Source organism: Dysidea avara, chromosome 3 (assembly GCF_963678975.1).
Source record: "Dysidea avara chromosome 3, odDysAvar1.4, whole genome shotgun sequence".
Lineage (NCBI taxonomy): Eukaryota > Metazoa > Porifera > Demospongiae > Dictyoceratida > Dysideidae > Dysidea > Dysidea avara.
The window spans coordinates 31,081,910-31,104,423 of NC_089274.1; the positions used below are offsets into that span (position 1 = coordinate 31,081,910).

At 37.4% G+C, this 22,514-nt stretch overlaps 1 protein-coding gene across 2 annotated transcripts in view; it reads left to right on the top strand.

Annotated features, from left to right (window-relative positions):
- Positions 1–22,514, top strand: part of LOC136250691 (kinesin-like protein KIF21A) — a 465,334-nt gene that overhangs the window by 180,288 nt on the left and 262,532 nt on the right. For both annotated transcript variants that reach the window (XM_066042921.1, XM_066042922.1), the window contains exons 13-14: positions 12,730–12,861; positions 19,129–19,247. In XM_066042921.1, coding sequence (XP_065898993.1) covers positions 12,730–12,861; positions 19,129–19,247 — 251 coding nt within the window. The remainder of the gene's footprint in view (positions 1–12,729; positions 12,862–19,128; positions 19,248–22,514) is intronic.

The following is a 22,514-nucleotide window of genomic DNA, read 5'->3' on the forward strand; positions in this document are numbered from 1 at the left end:
GTAATATCTTAGTATGCCAAATTCATCCACTTTAACTCCAAGCTGATTCTTTAAACTGGTTCTTTTTTTTCTTTAATGTTGAAAATAATTCTTTAAAAGAGCTTAATTGGACAAACCTAACCCACAGTAAACATGTCAAGTGAATTTCTTTTGAAGTAATTGGTCCCCCCATTCATTCAATAACACCTCAACACACCCTTCGTCTCCTTCAGCAACGCGACTATGTTCCTGCTACTCGGTGACCTTTGCTTCACCCTTTAGGTCTTTCAAAAGACTGGTCCAGTTAGCATTACATCGTTCTATAACAGAGACATTATTATTCATACACTCTATTAAGTCCTCCAGGGTGAGTTCTTCCTCCTCCATTGTCCCTCCTTCAAAAGGCTTAGAGATTAACTGCTCAGTCTCCTTGATATAACGCTGGAGTTGCGCCTTCGCCGGTCCTAAATGCTTCCACAGTGGGCCCGACATCCTGCCAGCTACACCAAAACCGTGTCAGGGAGATGAGGAAAGAAACTTGCTTTCTTTGTTATAGCACAACAATCTTATTCATTAATATTGCAGAGAACTGACTATTGTACAACATAGTGCTATTTTATATAAAAATATCACGTGATAGTATTACATAATATTAGTTACAAGTTTGTGACAGGGTATTTGGCAAGTGAGATGCTTTCCTTAGCCACCATAATAGCAAATGTCAAACCTTTTTGCTTAATGCTACAGGTGAGCCACTTTTTCTTACCTGTTCATCCTACAGTTTCGACATAGCAGCCTTGTGTGCATCTGGCACTTGTGGCATGGTCAATCACATTACTTAGGGTGAGCCAGTAGGGGAGAAGTTCCTTCGCGAGTGTATGTGTTGTGTAGTCCCTCTCAAGCTCAGAGCATAGCCATGTCATTGTCCAGTGAGGTACTTCATTTCCCTCTTCCACTTGTCAGAAGTAGTCCTTGATAGTCTTTCATTGTACTTGCAGATGATTCTGTTGCAAAGAAACTGTGCTTCCTACTTACCATCTCATTATAATGATAAGAGATTTACGCATTATAGTACAAGAAAAAACAGAAAATGCCAGACACCTTTCTTTAATGCTTCATAATGAAGTGAGTGATTGTTATTACAGTGGTTAAACAGCCTTCCCAAGTAGCCCAATGAATAAACTTAAGAGTTGATATGATGGTTTTGACTAATAGAGTCAGGAAAGTCTGACTACACAAGCTAAGACTAATGACCGGACAGTGATGACCTATCAAATAGCTTAATGGGCTGCCAAACAGTTCTATTAGCCTGACAAATGTCTGGTGACCGACCGTTATAATTGTCTCTGCAGTATCTCCTTTAATTAATAATTTATTTGTAAAAACACAGTAATAACAGTCTAAAATGCTATAATAGACTTTCTATAGTCTAAAAATTTCTGGGGAGTATGACCTAGACCCCAGAATGGTACCACTTTATGGGGAGTATAGGGGTAAAGAAAGCAGTGATCCTTTGATTTCTCTTAAGTTGCTTATGTAGTGTACAGTAAATCTAATTTTTGACCTGTTTGCCTTTAACCTTTCAAGGAACACAGCAATCTCATACATGGTAGCACAGCATAGTGTAAATATTGTAACATTTTACATCTTTATTATACTTCCAACTAACATTTATATGTGACATGATGGTCTATAATTAAGGTGGTATTTAACCGATTAAGTCCAGTCACACAAAACAATTTGTTTCAACCCACGCACTTAATGAGCTACATTAGGGTGGCCCAAAACTTCACTAGTGTACAACCTAATCTACTCCTAAAAAGCTGCTGTGATAACCTGTGATGCTTTAGTTTAGCATACAAAGTTTCATGAAATAACACACCTTCATTTTTCGTCTATGTAACTCTGAAGTTGAATGCTGTCCAAGCCGATTTTTAAAATAACTTGGACAATGACAACCTAGCGCTAAGCCACTTCGATTCCAACCATTTCTCACCTTGTAGAATAATTCTCTACTTTCCTTTTCACTGATAACAACCTGGAAAGTAGTGAAAACGCACACCTGTGAACTACAACATTGGCTAACAACTCCATCAAGTCCGAATTGCGAAAATTTGAAGCGTACTATTGAAGAGTAACACTTACCTGATGCCTATACTAAATTTTAATGGTCTGTGGTGCATAATTTTGAAGCAATTTAGCAAGAAAGGAGACGGTGTGGCTAGTTAAGGCGTGCTCCATATAACTGTAATCCCGTGATGGCAGCTTGAGCCGTTTGCCAGTGAATTAACCAGAGTTGTGACAAGCTAATAGTTTTAAGGCGTGAATAATGTTAGTAGTATCCACAACAGTAGTTGGGCAGTCTGTCAGAGCTCGTTCTGTTAATCCACCGAGATGCTTTGCTGTGGTCTATGGATTTGTTCGTTTGCTCGCACATTACCACAAACTTGCTGTCCAATTAAGTTTGTACGGCTGCCCTTAATTGGTTCTGTGCCACCTTATAATGTTTGAGAAAACTACAACGCCTACTAACTTGCTCTCACTGGGGTTTGGATCGCCTGTGAACAAAGGCACAAATGTATAATGATCGGGAGTTTTCGTACCGGTGATTGAAACAGTATGACAACAATTCTATTTAACATCGATCAAAACAGATTAGCATGTGATTTACGTTCCTATCATTGCCGGAGCATTTTTGTTAATCAAGAGTTGAAGCAACAAGCTGTCATCCATGAAAGTAGACGTAGAAATGTTAGTATTAATTAGTTTCACTGATGTGTGCTTCAGAGTCATTTACCATTTGCAGGTGACCGTAGTTGCTTAACACTGTCAGTGTTTTACCTGCTTGTTAGGCGTTGGAGAGGGTGATGTGCTTGTGAGATACTGTTGTAAGAAAAGTGCAATTAAGTTTGTTGCATTGCATAGTACAGTACAATTGAGATACTCTAATAGAGCAGTCAGTCACTTAACTGTGTAATATGTATTTATAATAGAATGCACACTTAATTGCAGTAAAGATCTAGTTCTCCATCCTAGTTGTATTCTGTTTACAAAGGCTAAGCTCTGTGTGTCCAACTTGCAAACTTGCACAGATCGATATACTCCAATAGTGCAGTCACTTACCTTATTATAGCAGTCAGTTTCATACCAGGTACATGTACCAGCGTGACAACCAAACACCAGGGCAAGGCAAATACAATGTGCAGCTGCCATAGTGTTTAAGAGAATAAACATATGTAACAATACCTTGGTTGTATGTGACGTGGTCCTAGTAAGAAAATGAACAAAATGGCTCAAAATGGCACATTTCAGTTCATTTTAAAAGCAGGTCCTTTTTTGACTTCATCTTTGCTAATGCACCTAAACTTCTTCTTAATTTAACTTCTATGGTTTCTTTCGTGGTTGGAAGAGATTTCTAAGGTGGTGTTTAGTTGAGTGTTTTATTAGGATTTTAGAAGAAAAAAAACTGGGGCGAACTCTATTTTGAACCACCACTGTGGTTCATGATACTGTCATTTTCGTGCACTTCCAACTATAATGTTATTCATAAAGAAAGGACAAGTGCCAAAACTTGTTGATTGAGATTCAGAGACTGTGGCATGTCAAAGCAGACATCATTTCCCGGTTGTTATTTCTGCCCTTGATACTTTGAGCCGAATGACTGGCTGAAAAAATTGTGGATTATTTTGAAGCCTTGTGTTTTGCAGAAATCTGTATTGTTGGACTGTTGCATTGAACATTGAATATTCATCTTTGAACTTTTGTTAGATTCTGATGATTGCTGTAATTAGCTTTGTACCAGAACTTTCGTTTGTTTGTCTTCTGTGTGTTGTAATAAAAATAATTATACAACCAAGTACTAAAGATAATAAGACATGCAGTCAAAAGTACATAATAAATAATGAGCGAATGAATGAATGAATGAGTTAATTAATTAATGTACAAGAAAACTACAAGGCCTACAGACATGCACTAACCGGTGATAGAATCGCTATTAAAGCACAAGCGTATAATGTTTACTCATTTTCGTGCTGGTGACTGAAAAGCCATGTTATTCCATATAATGCACATTACAAAACAGTTAATTAAGGTGGCCACGCCCGACACCAGCACGAAGTTTGCCACGTCAGCTGCACAGGACAGGTAATACCAGTATGTTTGTTTGTATACTTTACTTGTATTGTATCCTTCCACCTAGCTTACTAGACCCTTGGCTGTCTGGGTGTAAATATATTGTAAACAGAGCGTGTGGTACTGTATGTTTTAATGTTTGTTTGTATTGTTTACTTGTATTGTACATTTTGCCTTCTCCTGGCTTGCTGGCTTGGCTGTCTTCTTTTATCTGGCTCACCAGGCTTTCATACTTACAGCCCGTTTACACTAGCCATCTAGTTCCAACTAACTCGAATCAGAGTGATTTCCAAGTCAGCGTAAATGCGTACCGTATCGAACCGAACTGTTTCGAACCTCTCTGAAATGGACCTTCTAGGGATGTGGGTCTGGTTTAAACTAGTTCGCTCTACTTACCCTGTATAAACAGTTGCGAACCTGCAGTTCGATTCGGCTCTAATAAGCGGGATAAAGATACGGAGAACTACAGCTAAAATAGCAACTGTAAAGACAAAATAAAGCAACAGTGAAGTATTTTGGGGATGATATGGAAGGACAGCCTCAAGAGCAACAAAAGGACTCAAAAACAAACAGGTACGCGTGCGAATGAACAGTTAATCAACTCCATAGAATTGAGAGGTTGCCGTCAACACTGAAAACTTTATTGTGCCTACAACCTTACGATAACAGAGCACACAAATCCTTTAACTCCATCAACAATCTCTACTTCGATGAATATTATGATTTTGGGTTTAAGTGTTTTTTGGTGATTGTAGTGGGTTTGGCCTTCGTAGTATAAACGGTGCTAAAAAATCAATCTGGATCGAACTGAAGCGATCTCATCCAGAGCGACCTGTAGTGTAAACATACTGCAAGACACTCTACTGAACTACTACAGTATTGTGTATTGTGGCGAATCTGGTTCTGTTACCAAATGCTTATGGTCCTATATAAAACAGCAACGCAAGGCCAACTGTGGAGTAACTTCCCTGAAACATAATGACATTCTCTACAATGATGACACTACTAAGGCACAATTACTAAATGATTACTTTTCTTCTGTTTTTACATCTACATCACCAGCATCTCCTAGGATAACCTGCACATACCCGACATAACTGACCTATGCATTGATGTAAGTGGAGTGCTCAAATTAATGCAAGAAATAGATGCCTCAAAGGCAATTGGTCCAGATGGAGTACCAGCTCGACTTTTAAGACTCTGTAGTGCTGAACTTGTACCAATTCTTATGATTATTTTTCAAGCTTTAATCCATCAAACTTCCATCGCAATGGACTGGAAAAAAGCCAATATTGTACCAAACTTTTAAAAAGGTGACCGTACTCAGTGTAACAACTATAAACCAGTTTCTCTAACCTGTATATGTTCAAAGTTATTAGAACACATTCTTTATTTCCACATATACTCGCATTTGTCACTATACAACATCATATGTGACGAGCAGCATGGCTTCCAATATGCCCGCTCCTGTGAATCACAACTCCTCTTGACCATCAATGACCTGGCAGTTAATCTAAACAATTGAGGTCAAACAGATGTCATAATGTTAGATTTTTCTAAAGCCTTTGATAAGGTTTCCCGCAATCTGTTTTATTATAGGTTACAGAATTATGGTATCAGAGGTAGCACGCTAGAATGGCTGAAGCATTTTTTTACAGACAGATCCCATCGAGTAGTAATCAATGGTGAACATAGTTATCCAGCCAGAATGACATCTGGAGCCCCCCAAGGCACCGTCCTTGTGCCTTTATTAATCGTATGTTATATAAACAATTTACCAAACGATATCATCTCAACTGTCAGACTATATGCTGACGATGTCTTACTGTACACCTCCATCGAATCCCTGCCTGAAACTCCAACTGGATCTACATGCTCTTCAAAAATGGGCAGCCAGCTGGAAGATGACCTTTAATATCTGAGTTTTTGAGAGTCACTAATAAAATAAATATCATATACAACCAATACTTTCTACACAACAAAGTCATTCATGAAGTAACCCACACTAAGTATCTTTGTGTGGTTATTGATTCAAAACTTACCTTGTCACAACACGTCAAAGAGATTACTAACATAACTAACAGAGTCAAAGGTTTTTTACAGCGAAATCTTCAAAACTGTCCTCCATTGATTAAAGCTAACTGTTATAAATCTATAGTTAAACCTATTTTAGAGTATGCTTGCATTGTTTGGGCATCACATACGAATAAAGACATATTTCTTATTGAATCAGTTCAAAGACGTGCTAACAACTATTCCACCTACTCAAGTGTTACTGAAATGTTCCAAAGACTAAACTGGAAGCCACTGGTACATTGTCGGAACCAACTAAAAGCCATCACCATGTTCAAGATTATTCACAATCTTATTGTACCTGCCAATATCCGCTTTCATCTGACCATTACACCTGAGGTCACCAAAATGAGGTTTCAGCAACCAATGAAAAGAATCAACTCTTCATTCTTCCCCTCCTCAATAAAATTTTGGAACTCATTAAGTGATGATATTGTATCATGCACAACAGTAGAACTATTTAAACAGAAACTAGCTGGGCTAGACTTGAGTGTTTAATCATTCATTGTAATTTACCAAATTGTTTATCTGTGCTTTTATACTCTTATTAGAGGTTTAGAACAGAAATTAAAATAATAAAATAATTAATCTCCTGCAAGTTGTGTATGCATACAGTCTGTACACAATCACTGTGCCATTTCCTCACCATTGATGAACCGCATTTAGCTACTGGTGACGTCTAGTTGATACTATACTGTGTATTGGCTACATAGCTGAATAATTTCTATCTTCAGTGTTGCCAATAATATATTACAATACTACAATAATGTATAGCTCTCTACTGTATGTTTTGTATGCACATATACTGTGTACACATCACTGTGCTATTGCCATACCAATGATGTAGCACTTACAGGGTAGCTACTGATGGCCTCTAGTTATGATGCCACTATTGTGTTATATCTGTCACTATTGTGCCATATTGAGTTTATTTGGGATCGTTATTATTTTAGTAGTGCATAGCCTCACCAGGAGGTTGTCGCATTGGTGTATGTACTTGGTTGTATGTGACCCGGTCCTAGTAATAATAATAATAATAAGATCTAGAACCGGGTTACATACAACCAAGTACATACACCAACGCGACAACCTCCTGGTGAGGCTATGCATGACTAGGTGGTGAAGGCATGATCAAAACAATTATAATCCCAAATCAACTCAATATGGCACTATAGTGACAGATATACTGTACAGCACATACCAACAAGTAAGTAACAATAATATTAATGATAGCTAGGTGAAAACCACATGCACAGTTGCACAAATTTTGTACAATGTACAAATGAATTATACTCTTATCTTCCATGATGTTTAAACAGCACTGCATGGGTGTTCAATAAACAAGTATATGCGACCGGATCTGCGAAAACAGGACATAATCACATATTTTTCAAATTCCTGGTTATTGAATATTTATAATCTACTTAGCCAAGTGTACCTACTGGAAAAGTTTTAGCTTCATATGCCAATAGATTTGGGAGTTACAGCCCTACAAAGTAGCAACAACAGAAAAATTGATTTGTACAGCAAGTATAGAGAAAATGAATTACAGGTGCTTACAAAAATGGTTGTAACTTTCCAACGGATTAAGGTGCGGAGGTAAACTTTTCACCATCGTGTTTGCCATGAACAGGGGAATCAATTACTGGGTAAGTTTGTCCTTTACTAGCCCTTCTTCTCTGCATACAAAGGCTAAATTCGTGAAGCAAAATCGATCACGTACGATCGCTTCGACATGATGTAAACAAACGCTCATAACTTACATATCCTTGGGTCTACTGCAATGAAACAAAGATGTTCCAACACCTCTTGAGCAGATGATATCAAAGTTTTTGTTATTAGTCCCTTCCTTCACTAAGAAACAGGGGTAAAAAATTTCCAGAATTTTTTCAATGATGCGCAAGTATTTCACCCAATGTATTCAATGCTTTATACTGTAAATTTAGGCTTGTGCGATTATGTCCCTTTTTCGCAGATCCGGTCACATATAATAGATAATTGACAACTTGTGATGGGTCATTTTATTGTAATTGTAATTGCAGGAATCCACTCAGTAAAACTGAAAGATATGCAATTTGGTTAATCAGGTAGCTAGAGCCAAGACTATGGAATTGTTATGTGGTTGTCTTAGTTGTCTACTTGTCCTACAGTAGCTCTATATCATGTGTAACACAATAGTGGCATCGTAACTAGAGGCCAGTGCCAGTACATCATTGGTGTGGCAATGGCACAGTGATGTGTACACAGTATATATGCATACAAAACATACAGTATACATTATTGTAGTATTGTATGCAGCAATACCTTAGGGCAACACCGAAGATGGATATTATTCAGCTATGTAGCCAATATACAGCACAGTATTAACTAGAGGTCACCGGTAGCTAAAAGTGCTTCATCAGTGGTGTGGCAATGGCACAGTGATGTGTACACACTACAGCATGCACAACTTGCAGAAGATACACAATACTGTACTGTTATAATATGCAAGCCAGTTGAGCCAGATAAAGGAAGACGGCCAAGCCAGCCAGAGTCTAGCAAGCCAGGTGAAGGCAAAATGTACAGCACAATGTGCAATACAAACAAACATTAAATGTTTGCAAAGAGCCAGCCCAGCCAACTAGAGCTTGGAAAGCCAGGTGGAATGAAGAAAATATTCAAAGCAATAAAAGTTATCAATACAAACCCCTATTAATGCTGTCTAGTCTTGTGTAGCTGGCATGACAAACTTCCTCCATATTGGCGTCCTCCATATTGGCGTCGGGTGTGGCCGCCTTAATTAATTTTGTAATATGCGTTAAATGGAATAACATGGCTTTTCTGTCACCAGCACAAAAACGGGTAAGTATTATACATTTGTGCTTTCGTTCAATAGCAATTCTATCCCAGGTTAGTGCGTGTCTGTAGGCCTTGTAGTTTTCACGTACAATATTTCATTCATTGATTCATTATTCATGATGTAATTTTGACCGCCTTTCTTATTATCTTTAGTACTTGGTTGTATAACAATATCATACTGTACAATAGTTCTGTATAGTAGGGACCACAAAGGAGTAGGCGTGGCCCTCGAAATAACATCACCCAAAAGCCATTCTTAATTTTCCCTGATGACGATGAGGCAGTATTGGTTAGGCAAAACTAAGCCCAAACAAGCCTTCAGATTGATCAGAAATGCTTTCAACAAGTTGCTACAAAAATTAAATATTTATTTGATGGAATTTTCTAGTGATTGAGTGACTGAGTAACTGACTAATGCCTTCAGACAAGCATAACTCGATAACGGCTAAGGCTACGGGCTTGATTTTTTCACTGTTCGACGTCTCTTCGGCCCAACAGGTACCTTTTGGCATACTGCAGTACGTATAATGCATTCTTCATGGACTTACCAGTATCCTCCTTTGTGTCCCATTCATCTTTTTTGACAGCGAAAAGTGCCGATTTGGCAGTAGCACGTGATGGCTTCCCTTCGAAACGGAAATCGTCTGTATTTTTCATAGTGGCTATTTTGATAGCAGAGGGGCTTTTCAAACAGTTCTTGATTCGTACTGCTGTGTAACGGGTTGAACATAGCCGACAACGAAGCGTAATAGATACTTCACTTTTCAGACGATAATTGGGGCGTGCAGTACCATTTCAGATGCGGTATGTGTGGGTTCAAAATAATTCTTTACAAAAAAGTTAACAAACAAGTACACAGAAAAATTTGGAATTTTCAACTAGAGTAGTGACCATAGCAGATCGATAAAAAGTACTGAAACAAGCTGAAGTAGTGCATGATATTAAATCGCAGTAAAACAATAAGTAGTGTTATATCCCTACTGTGCTCAAGATACCATAATGGAAATGTACAGTAGAGATATAATAATACTACTTATTGTTTTACTGTGATTTAATACAGGGGTATCATGCACTACTCCAGCTATTTTCAGTACTTTTTATCAATGTGCTATGGTCCCTACTCTAGTTGAAAATTCCATATTTTTCTGTGTACTTGTTAATAAGATGACCAGAATGGCATATTTCAGTTTATTTAAAAAGTACTTTCATTTGTTTCTTTTGACTTCATATTTCCATTGAACCTATAGTCCATCCCAATTAACTTCTAAGGCTTCTTTTGTGGGTGTGGGAGCTTTCTAAGGTGGTGTTTAGGTGAGTGTTTTTTTAGGATTTTTGCAAAAACACAATTATTAACTACTACCGTGATTCATGATAGCTACAGTCATTATGACAACTACAGGTGTACTACAGTAACATTACAGTCAAGTCTTTGACAGAGAACAATGCATGTTGCTTGTCTACTTATCTAATGTACTTGTATTGCAGGGTAGGTGTGGTGTGAAAAATGCAGACTACAGTATTCCCTTATGTGATATACACTGTGTGTAGCCATTGAGCTGCTACTGCAAATCATCACTTTGTGATGCAAATGAAAGGAAATAAGTACAAGTAGAATTAGGAGTTCGATTAGGAATGAAGGAAATAAAAGTAGGAGGTTTCATACATCTGAAGTTACATGCTAGTAGACATTTAATCCCTTTTTTCAGTCTATACCCATATCTAAATTAGTAATGTCCACTAGTATATCCTCAGGTGTAGGAAACCTTCCTTGTTTCACTACCTTTTATTTCTTTGATCCCTAAGCAAACTTAAATTCCTAAATTTTCCTTGTACTTGTTTGTTTACTTTACTTTTTGTAATATTATTTTGACTTGGGATCCACGCATACTGTATCAGAAGAAAGGGTTGTGCCACGCTTATTGTAGTTGTCTGAGCGCATGCTCCCCCCCCCCCCCCCCCTGTATCAGTTATTGAAATAGCAAGTAGCCACTATGCTACGTTTTCAGCTATGTTCAGCTTGTTAGACAGTTTTATAAAACAAAGAATACTATGAGAAGGACATCTGGCATTAATTTAGTCAGAATGGAAAACTCGGAAGATTACCATTACAAAGTATAGGGAAGCCATCATGCAGCATCACTGCAAATCAACACCTTGCGCTGTTAGCAAAGTTAAATGGGACACAAAGGAGGACACATGTAAATGCATGAATCATGCATTATACATACTGAGGAAGTATGCATTGTACATACTGTAGTATGTCAAAAGGTACCTGTTGGTCTGAAGTGACATCAAGCAGTGAAAAGTCAAGCCTGTAGTAGGGATGCAACAATATATCGATATATCGATATATTGCAATATTTTCTATCATAATACAATACAATATGTCTGATGAAACATATCGATATATTACGTAATGCAATAAATTGTGTTACAATATATTGCATAATATATTGTGTTACAATATATTCTGTAATATTACAGGGTTGTAATGGGCTGTGGCTTGTGGATAATTAGCCTATTCAGCTGCCACCCTCCTGGAGGGCGGGCATCAAAGCCACCAGAATGTAATTGTTTATGTTTGGAAGCCACATATCTTAAACAAACAGTGCTGGTTGTAGTACTGTCTACTTGTACTGAAATACCTATTTAATGAGTGTTGGCCATTATAAGCAGTTTTTTACTGGTGGGTGTACACCACATGACACTAATACTATCTGCTGTATCTTATGGAATCCATGAGTTATTTACACAAGTAATAGCACTTTAACATCACCAAAGGCCCTAATCCAAATATTGCAATACAGCAATATATTGCAATATTTTTAAAGACAATATGCAATATGGTATTTACCCGTATTGTTGCATCCCTAGCCTGTAGCCTTAGCTGTTGTATGCTTGTCTGAAGACAGTAAAAAATTCCATTGAATCATTTTTACAAAAAATTATAGAAACCTGTTGAAGCATTTCAGGTCGCACTGAAGGCAGTTTTTGGCTTGGTTTTACCTAACCAATACTTCCACGGTGTTATGAAGGTAGTATGGGCTGGTTTCAGTGTGATATTTTTACCAGAAAAGCCCAAACCTTCATGATCCCTAATACAGTACTATCTTACTGTATGATAGGACACAAAGGAAAACAACAGTAAGTTCATGGTGCATGTATTGTAGATGCTGCAGTTGATTAAAATGAATCTTTAGGATCCAACAACATTGAGTAATGAAGAAACCAAGCCTTGCAGCATTAGCTGTTTTTGAGTTTCACTTGTCTTAAGATTAATATTAGTAAGCCTATCGATTATTAGAAGCAATTTTAGTTACTCTGAAGGTATTGATTAAACCTCCCTTATGCTGCTAAGTTATTGTAAAAGAAAGATGAGGATGGTTTTTGGTTGAGAAACGAGAGAAGTCAGTAGTTGGCACTGGTAGTTGAATGCCAGCGAATTGGTACAGTGGACTAGAGCATAGGTACTGCAGATGCCAAGGGTCGGGGATTGGCTTTAGTGCAATATACAAACTTTCATGATCCTTACTGTATTTATGTACAGTAGTACTGTACATGCACGTAGAGTTGTACTGCAGTACTGTTGGATTTTGTGTGTCACATTTGAATTGGAAGAAATTAAATTGTATAATTATTCTCCTTTAAGGTGTAGATGCATATAGTATGTATGTATAGTACTAATGATAACATATATTTATAATGTAGAGCCCAAATTCAGAAATTAGAAGTAGAATTAGCAGAATACAGGCAAGGCAAGATTGTTGTTGGGGCTGATGGTAACGTAGTTCTAAATGACATGTCAGAAGAGAATACTATGTTACGAGCTGAAAATGACAAGTATGTTTGTTTTATATGTATATATATATATATATATATTGTACATACAATAGTTGTAACACGGGGATTAGGGGGCTTTTCCTGAACTGTATGCCCGACTGCCTGATGGCTGCAGGGCATACATTTCAGGCAAAAGCCCGAATAGCCTGTGTTACAGCTAATATGTAACACTTCCCATCCGTATCAGGCTGATAGCCTGCACAGGGCGATCAATCACCCAAGCCAATACGAGTGCAATCACTGGATATATTATGTATGCATGCCTAAAATTTTCGATTGTGGGTTAGCAACCAGTACATTCTGGTTTCATTCGGTTACGATGAGCAGGCAAATCCTAGAGATATCATGGAGAATTTAGGTTACATGAGTTTAATGTTTAAATCAAAGTACACTAGAAATGTTTGCTGGTGACTCCAAACTTTTCAGGATTATCAAATCACCTCAACATGTTCAAATTTTACAGGAAGATTTCAATTTTATTTTAAACTGGTCTAGACTTTGGCTACTGAAATTTAATACTCTGAAGTGCACTGTAATACACTTAGGTAGTGGAGAAAACAACACCTATACCCTATACGACCAGACCTCAGAAACTCATTTTCAACTAGAATCTACAACAGAACAAAGAGACTTGAGTGTTTGGATTACACCAGACATGGGCTCAACTCGCCATAAGATTGCAAGTAACACCAATCAAGTGTTGAACAGACTGAAACATAGTTTCAGAATTAGATCAGCACCAATATTTACAGTGCTTTGGGGGCTGAGGCCTCCCCCTTCCTTTCACTTTTAGGCTTTACTTGATCAATATGCTGAGGAGATTATAATTAAAATTTGTCTTAGCATAATTATATGATCACTAATGATACATATACTCATAAACCCACCTTATAAACATCTTTCCAAGACATTTTCACTGGCTAAAGGTTATGCAACAAGGACCCGGATCAGCATTGGAGGTGTACAATATCGAGATACTCTAATAGAGCAGTCACCTACCTACTCTAATAGAACATTAAGCAGATGCATAATAGTTGGTTCTGCTATGGAATTTATCTATATCTGTACATACAATGAAGTGCATTGGTCTCTTGATTCATCTACTTGTGTAGTTATTATGTATGGCAATACTTAACTCAAGTACATAATTCCCATTGAAAATTTTCTCAGACTCAATCTTGTATTATTCAAATTTTAAAATTTTCCACTTTCAACATTATTTTTCTAACATGTACCTATTGTTGTGCAATTGAGAAGAGGGTACATCATGTGCTTGTTTGTCTGAACCTACTCAAACCTTCCCATTAACAAATGCTGCAGAGAGCTCTACCTATTATCTAAAGGCAGTATATAAAATATCTCTTTAAGCAGAAATATGCATTTTATGAGGAAATGTCTCCAAATTGTAGTATTTTAGCATCTATTTTTCAAAAATTTTCCCAGGGGGGCATGCCCCCATGCCCACCTAGTTCCAGCATTCTTTGCATGCTATGGGGTGTGCTCCACCCAGGGGATTATACCTTGAGTTGTTCCCCCCCCCTTTATAATTCCTAAATCCACCCCTGAGCGGACTGATTGCAGGAGAGCCTGAGGCCACTTTCTATGTAAACAACAAGATTGCAAGTATGTTTAATATTTTTAACTGTTAATTTTGTATTCCGTATATGCATGCGCTCCACTAAGGCATCATTGCGAACAGCCAGCTTAACAACAAGGCAAAGAGTATGTTTCAATGTTTTGTTGTATTGTACATCTTTATCCTTCACCTGGCTTGATAGCTGGAATTATTTTCTACCCTTAGCTGTTGCCAATATTCTTCAATCATCAAGAAGACTCAGACTGAAGATGCATGCAACAAGTCTAAACTATCTCCTGTATGTTGTGTATGCATAATATTATGGACTGATCATGGTGCCAGTGCCACACGCCAGTCTCAGACACGTGTGTGTGTTTGTATTAGGGCCCAAACGAACTTAGGTGAATTCAAAGGTTCGTTCGAACGAACAAACATTTGAATGCAGATTGAAAAGTTCGAACTATAGCCACTAATTAGATAGTGATACAGTTAAGCTATCCATCTTTCTGTATTCCATAATGATGTGGGGGAAGCTAGACATAATTGTCATATTTGGCATTTAATTAAGTTATGTGTTGATAGTTTAGTGGTAGTCACAGGCCATGCCTCTGAGGTTTTAAAGTTTCTATGCAGTGCCAGTCACTTGTCTCAACTGTATAGCAGTAGTAAAATGTATTTAAACCTAGTAACCGCAAGCATTTTTACTTGTGGTATTCAATTTCAAGTTTTCTTAGTAAAACTGTTTAGTCAGTACAACTGCATGTGTGTGTTGCAAACTTTTGAGACATGCATTTAACATTTAATATGCTGTGATTTATAATTAGTAAAGAGGAACCAGCTCCATTTAAAAGTTCGAAAGATTCGTGAACTTTAGTTGATGAATGTTTGAACCCTGACAATCCAAGTTCGTTTGAGCCCTAGTTTGTATGTATATCTACATGTGTGCATCTGTGTGTGTACAGGGTACGTGTGTGCATATGTGTACATGTATAGTGTGTGTTTGTGTGTGTGTGTGTGTGTGTGTGTGTGCATACGTGCATGCGTGTGTGTTAATTTTTGTGCCCATATGTGTGCATAGTTTAGTGGGTGACAATGATTCTGTGGTAGCAATAGTCTGGCCAGTAGTTTTTTTTGTATGATAACTGCTGAGGTCCTGGGAGCACACCTCAATTTCTCTACTGGTTATTCTGCCATTAGTTAAGTCATCCCAGCCGTAGTAATGGAAAAAGTGTTTACACTGAAGAAATGATTGACAACCTCCTACAGTACATCTCACTTATAGGGTTGAAAGTAGGTGGATTGTGCCATCATCTGTAAACCTCCTGCTTAATGCTAATCTGAAAAGTACACACCACTGTACATGCTAATCAATGAAGCAAAGTGTATAGATTCTCTGGTAGCAATTGAGTTTAGCTGCCTTTCCATTTTTCATAGCATTGCCGTATACATGAAAGGCGAACAAACTCAAATTATTTACACAAGGTAGAGGCCACCATAAAGTGCTATGCAATGGTGATGCAACCAACTGATACATTAGTACCTCGCATCTCGATTATCCTATCTGAACAGTATAAGTGACTGTTCTATTAGAGTATTCTGTCATTAGGTGAACGTTCTACTAGAGCAGTTAAACGGAACTTTCTGTATAAATGAATAGGCCAAACAAATTCACTTATCTTGACACTTTTATAATTGAACTGTCACACAGAGGCTTGGATAGTGGAGGTCCTACTGTACTTACTATACATCACAGTTATAGAAAACAAAATACAGGCTGTCTTATTTGCAAATTATTTACTTGGTTATGTGTGACCCAGTCCTAGTAATAATTATACAACCAATTACTAAAGATAATACGAAATGCAGTTGAAATTACGTCATAAATAATAACGAATGAATAAATAATAAATAATAAAATAATTAATGTTCTCGAAAACTACGATGCCTAGAGACATAAACTAACCAGGGATAGATCCGCCTGTGAATGAAGGAACAACTGTATAATAATTACGCCTGTTTGTTATGATGACTTTAACGTACATGTAATTCTAAATAACACCCAGTACCACACCCATGCTGATTGCACGAAATAGAAGATTAGCAACTGTCAACGGAGTAATTGCAGTAGAGCCAGAGGCCACTTTACATGTACACAACAAGACTAAAAGTATGTTTTAATGTTTGTACCTGTTTATTTTGTATCACGCATATGCGCTCCACTGAGGCTTCACTGCAAACACTGATTCGCTCGTAAACAACTAGGTAAATAGTATGTTTCAATGTTTTGTTGTGTTGTACATCTTAATCCTTCACCTTGCTTGATGGCTGGAATTATTTTCTATCCTTAGCTATTGCCAATAATCTTCAATCGTCAAGAATACCCGGAAGATGCATGTAACAATGTGTAGCTAACTATCTCTTTTACATGTATGTAGTGTATGCATAATATTATAGACTGTGATCATAGTGCCAATGCCACACCACTGATTTACTGGCACATACCAGTGGCCTCTAGTTACATGTACAACAGAGTCTACTGTTCCAATTGGGCGAATCATTTGCCAGTTATGCCTTCATCACCTTGTTGTACATAGCCTCACTTCATGACTTCAGAGACATGTCACACCTACAGTGCAAAGTAAGTAATTAAGGACCACACTGATTTGATTCAGACTATAGATTGTTTGTGGCTGGTCTCTCCAGTCTCGCTTCCAGGTGTCACAGTGAGTGATCTTCCAACCAATAATACATTGCTGCATGTACTACTGTTTTAATGTGAATCTCCAGTATGTCATCTATGGCTCAGTATGTTTGCACAGACTAAAGGCAACTGGTAGCTAAATGCTGGTATACATTAGTAGTGTGGCAATGTCACATTGATGTGTATGTACTATACACAACATGTTTCCTTTATTTGGGACCATAATGTTGATTGTGCCTAGCCTTCACCACCTTGTCGTACTTCTTAACTGACTCACTATCTGAGATATCTCATACCTACAATATAAACAAATCAATTAATATCACTATAGCTAACTTGTTTTTTTGTGTAAGTTGCATTTTAGTATTGTGATTTTCTGAAACTCCCTTGCCTGTGTATGCATGTGTATCATTTTCACCGGCACACACACTGCCCTTAGTGCTTGCTATGGCACTGTTTATACATGCCCAATGGGTAGGTTGCAACGTTGGTGTATGTACTTGGTTGTATCTGACCCGGTCCTAGTAATAATAATAATAAATCGGTGCTATTAAATCATTTGTGGAATAATTACGAAGTTTCCTAATGGTCTAGATAGATAAGCATGCTTGTACATTAGTTACTTTGTGCAGAGTGGTAACTTTGTGATGGGGATGTGTTCCATATTTGGAAACGATTGGTGAATAAGCTATAGCACTAGTTCTCACCTTAGCTTAATGTTTTTCAATTCGTAGGATAACAAAGAATACAAAATGCTCTCTGTATGAGTGCAAAATCCAAGCCGTGCATTGCTAATCACGTTTGTATTATCCCCACAATTGATTTCGACCTTAACGTATATATAACTGCCTCCCAGATGTAACATGTAACCTGGTCTACATTTCATATGTAGCCCAGCTAACTGGACTACATACAAAATGTAGAACAGGTGGCTCCTTTGATCCGAGGTGTGAAAGTGTTACACATATGTGCATACGCACAAAATATGCTAATGTATTGTGTACACATACATACTGTATTCATGTGCATAAATGTGATATCATGTACAGTACCAGTAAAGAACACCTACCCATCAGACTTGTACCAGCCTTGTATGGTAATGGTATATCTTTTGTGCTAAAATCTGCATATGAAGTTGTCAAGTTCATAAACTCCATAGTTTAACGCAACTACTCAGTAAATTCATCACCTACGTCAACTTATCACAAACTAGGATCTGGCATGGTTTACTGATGCTTCATAATGCAGGGTAATTCTGGCACATATGTAGAGCAACCGATGTGGTTACAAAATAGGCACAACAAACTTAAGTTTTGAGGAACTCCAGGTTTGCGGAGCATCATTACACTGAAAAATGTGGCTGTATTGCTGTGGCCTTGCCATATCAAAACTTGAATCTTTATATTTTAACTAGGTGCTTTGAAAGCTACACTCTTTTGTGCACGTACGTAGTAACTGAGCATCTGGTGTTTTATAGGAACATGATATTGAATCATTAAGCAACTGTAAATTCTGTAGCAAAGACATTACGTATATTTAATTTTATGGCTACTAAAAGATACAGTACATGTACTCATGTAGTGTAGTTTTGTAGTACTTGAATTAAAGATTATCATACAGTACGATACTAATGTATATTTGGGATCATGGAGGGATGCATTTTCTCGCAAAAAAACATTAACCAGAAACCAGGCTTCATAGTGCCTTTACCAATTTTGGTCAGGAAAGTGTCTTGGAGTGACCAAAATGCTTCTGATTAGTTGCTACATTTTTTTATTATTTAGCAGAATTTTCTATTGACTGTGTACAGTAACTAACTGTGTACAGTAGCTAACTGAGTTGAGATTTAATACCTGCTTCAATCTACCCATGACTGAATTACAGATTAAATGTCCACTAGTTTATCTGCATGTGTGGACAACCTCTCTTGTTTATAGCTATGATCCCTAATCTCCTTGTGTATATTATATGCCTGCATATTTATACGTAGCTTAAGAAGAAGGTTGAAGGCTCAACATGAAGTAATTGGTACACAGTCAGCACGCTTGGCTCAGATGCAAACTAGTATGGAGCAGGGTGCATCAATACAAGATTATACCACTGGTCAAAGTACGTGTTCCTTTATACACATACACTCTATTATGTCATGCATGTGTAGACCTTTTTATAGTAAGCAGAAGTTGTATTGTTGTACTTGTGACCAAGAAATTTATTGATTGCTTTGCTTGCGTAATTAATGAATAGCTGCTTTAGTGATTCATAATAGAGATGCCTACCGTATGATTTCCGAAATCCTAATAGGACACTCACCTAAACACAACTTTAGAAACCTCTTCCAACCTCAAAAGAAACCTTAGAAGTTAATCTGGAAAGAAGTTTAAGTCCATTAGCAAATATGAAGTTTAAAAGACCACTCTTTAAAGAACTGAAATCAGCCATTTTGGACCATTTTGTTCACATTTGAGCCATGTTTTCATCATACTTTTTTCCTGCAAAGTACTTTTTGGGGATAAAGCCTACATACGTAGCCTTTCATGTTATGTCTTTCTTCATGTCCATGACCTATTTTTAAATGCATATTGAAGTGTTAAGGTTACGGGTTACCAGATAAATAATTTTGCAGGTGCTTTGTTTATAGTTCTGTTTTAACCATTTTGCATGGAAGAACTCACTAAAATAACATGGAATATTAACGTACAAGTAATACCATAAGTAGTGATACACTCAACAAGGGAAGCACTTGTACAGAAATGCAGGCACTAAACAATGAAACTGTTGATTGCTATTCATCAAAAACCAGGTTTCATGGGAAGCCACATCGTGATATTTAGCATTAATAAGCAATTTTTTAGTGATTTCTAGGTCCTCACAAACGAATTGAGTTGCTATCCGATTGTAACAGCACTGTAGTGGACTCGTGGTATTTCCGTAGCAGAACTACTCGCCATTATCCTTGAAAGATACGGTAATTAACCATCCTCTAGTCAGTTTTCCCACAAAGTCTCCACGATAGGACCTAGATAATATAACCACCCGCTGATACTGCCCTAAAAAATTAGTACTAATTGGCTGACAGCTGCTATTTTTGATGAATGATAACCACATTACACAGTAGCGCTAAACACTGATTCAACCATATTGCGGGGACTTAATTTTACGCTTGACTACCTTCCGTAGTAAATTATTGACACTCACTTTGTATGATTCCTCCGCTATTATCATGTGGCTATACAACGCTTGAAGATAACAACCTTCTCACTTACACCTGCTCGAGTTTCGTGCTAATATTGCACCATCCATTACTGCGCATTGAAAAATAATAGCCTATTATTAAGCGCCTAGCCCGTAACCTTAACATCCACTTTAAAGCTAATTTGCTTTTTGTAGTTTCACTTTGCCATTGATCTTCAGACTTAGTCTCTGCAAGAGAAACCGATGTGTTAATATGTAAATAAGTATCCTATCTATTCACGTTGACATGTTCATTTGGAAACCTTATATCATTGCCTATATTTTAACCACAGACATACAGGTACACATCAGTACAATATCAGCACTATTATTAACTCTTGATAGCATATTTAAAAATTATTAATTTATAAATAAATTAGGGATACAAACAATAAAAAGTGGTGAAATAAGAGATGAGTGATGGTATTACAGCATACGTAGCTTGGTGGGAAAATCCCTACATTGGCATGTTATAACAATCAATTGTTTAATGCCAAAGTAGGGATTTTCCCACCAAGCTATGCTGTAATACCATGATTCATCTCTTGCTTCACTACTTTTTATTGCTTGGATCCCTACTTTATTTTAAAATTAAATATACTGGTTTTTGCTATAGCATACAGCTATACAAGTGTGACTGTTCTATTACGGTGACTGCTGTATTAGTGTATCTTGAGTCAGCCTTTATATACCTACCAGGGGCGTGTCACTCTTTCATATTTTAGCATTATGAATACACTAGACCAATAACAAAGGGTGTGGTCATTATGATCGAGTAAATAGATTTAAGAGGTATGGTCCCCATGCTCGATCATTCTTAATCAATAGTATAATCTAATCCAAAACAGCCAAGCTGCAAAAAAGGTGTGCGGCCCTCAGAAAGGCTATGGTGAAAAAAGATGTGAAATCCAAGGTGGCGGCCAAGAAATGGCTGTGATGGTAGGTTAATGGTAAAAATTTTAATAACGACAATTCAGGTGAATTTTTGTGCCGCTTCACAAAATTTACCTAAATTGTCATTATTAAAATTTTTACCATTAACCTACCATCACAGCCATTTCTTGGCCGCCACCTTGGATTTCACATCTTTTTTCACCATAGCCTTTCTGAGGGCCGCACACCTTTTTTGCAGCTTGGCTGTTTTGGATTAGATTTCATTTCTTTTTGTATTTGTATACCCCAAAGCCGGCCTATGGCCAGCTTTAGGACTTTTTTAACCTATGTTTTTTTTTCTTTACTACAGGAAGAAGAAAAGATGAAGTAGATGTACTTTAAATATTTTATCAGTAAATGTACAAATTATATATACTGTATAATACATATGTGACCGGATTTGCGAAAAGGGGTCTTCCACACACATCCAATTTGCCAACTTTGACAATTGATAACTTCAGATTGGAAAGAGCTATTGCCTTGACATTTGGGCAGTGGTGAGCACCAGTATAGCTGAATACATGGTGAAATTTTCAGGTTAATATGTTACTTGAACACTGAGTTATGGTCTCCAACGTTTACGGAATTGGATGTGTGTGGAAGACCCCTTTTCGAAAATCCGGTGACATATATTGATTACAGAAATCTCCATGGTGGTTTCTTTGTAACTGAACACTCTACAAGGTGACTTCTTCTAATTGCTCTCTCTATAGAGTGAATTGTTTGTAGCTGAACGATCTACAAGGTAACTTCTTCTAGCTGATCTCTCTACAGGGTGATGTGTTTGTAGCTGAATTCTGTACAGGTGATTTGTTTGAAGCTGAGCTCTTTACAGAATGGTTTCTTTGTAGCTGAACTCTCTAAAAGGTAACTTCTTCTAACTGATCTTTCTACAGGGCAATTTGTTTCTGGCAAAATTTTCTACAGGGTGATTTCTTTGTAGCTGAACTCTCTACATGGTGGTTTCTTTGTAGCTGAACTCTCTACAGGTTAATTTCTTCTAGCTAATCTCTCTACAGGGAGATTTGTTTGTAGCTGAACTCTCTACAGGGTAACTTGTTTGTAGCTGATCTCTATACAGGTTACTTGCTTCTAGCTGATCTCTTGAATTCTCTTCAGGGTGACTGCTCTATTAGGATGACTGCTCTATTAGAGTATCTCGATCTCGCACTTACTACACCAAGTTGGATTTCGTGTTATAACTCTGTGGCT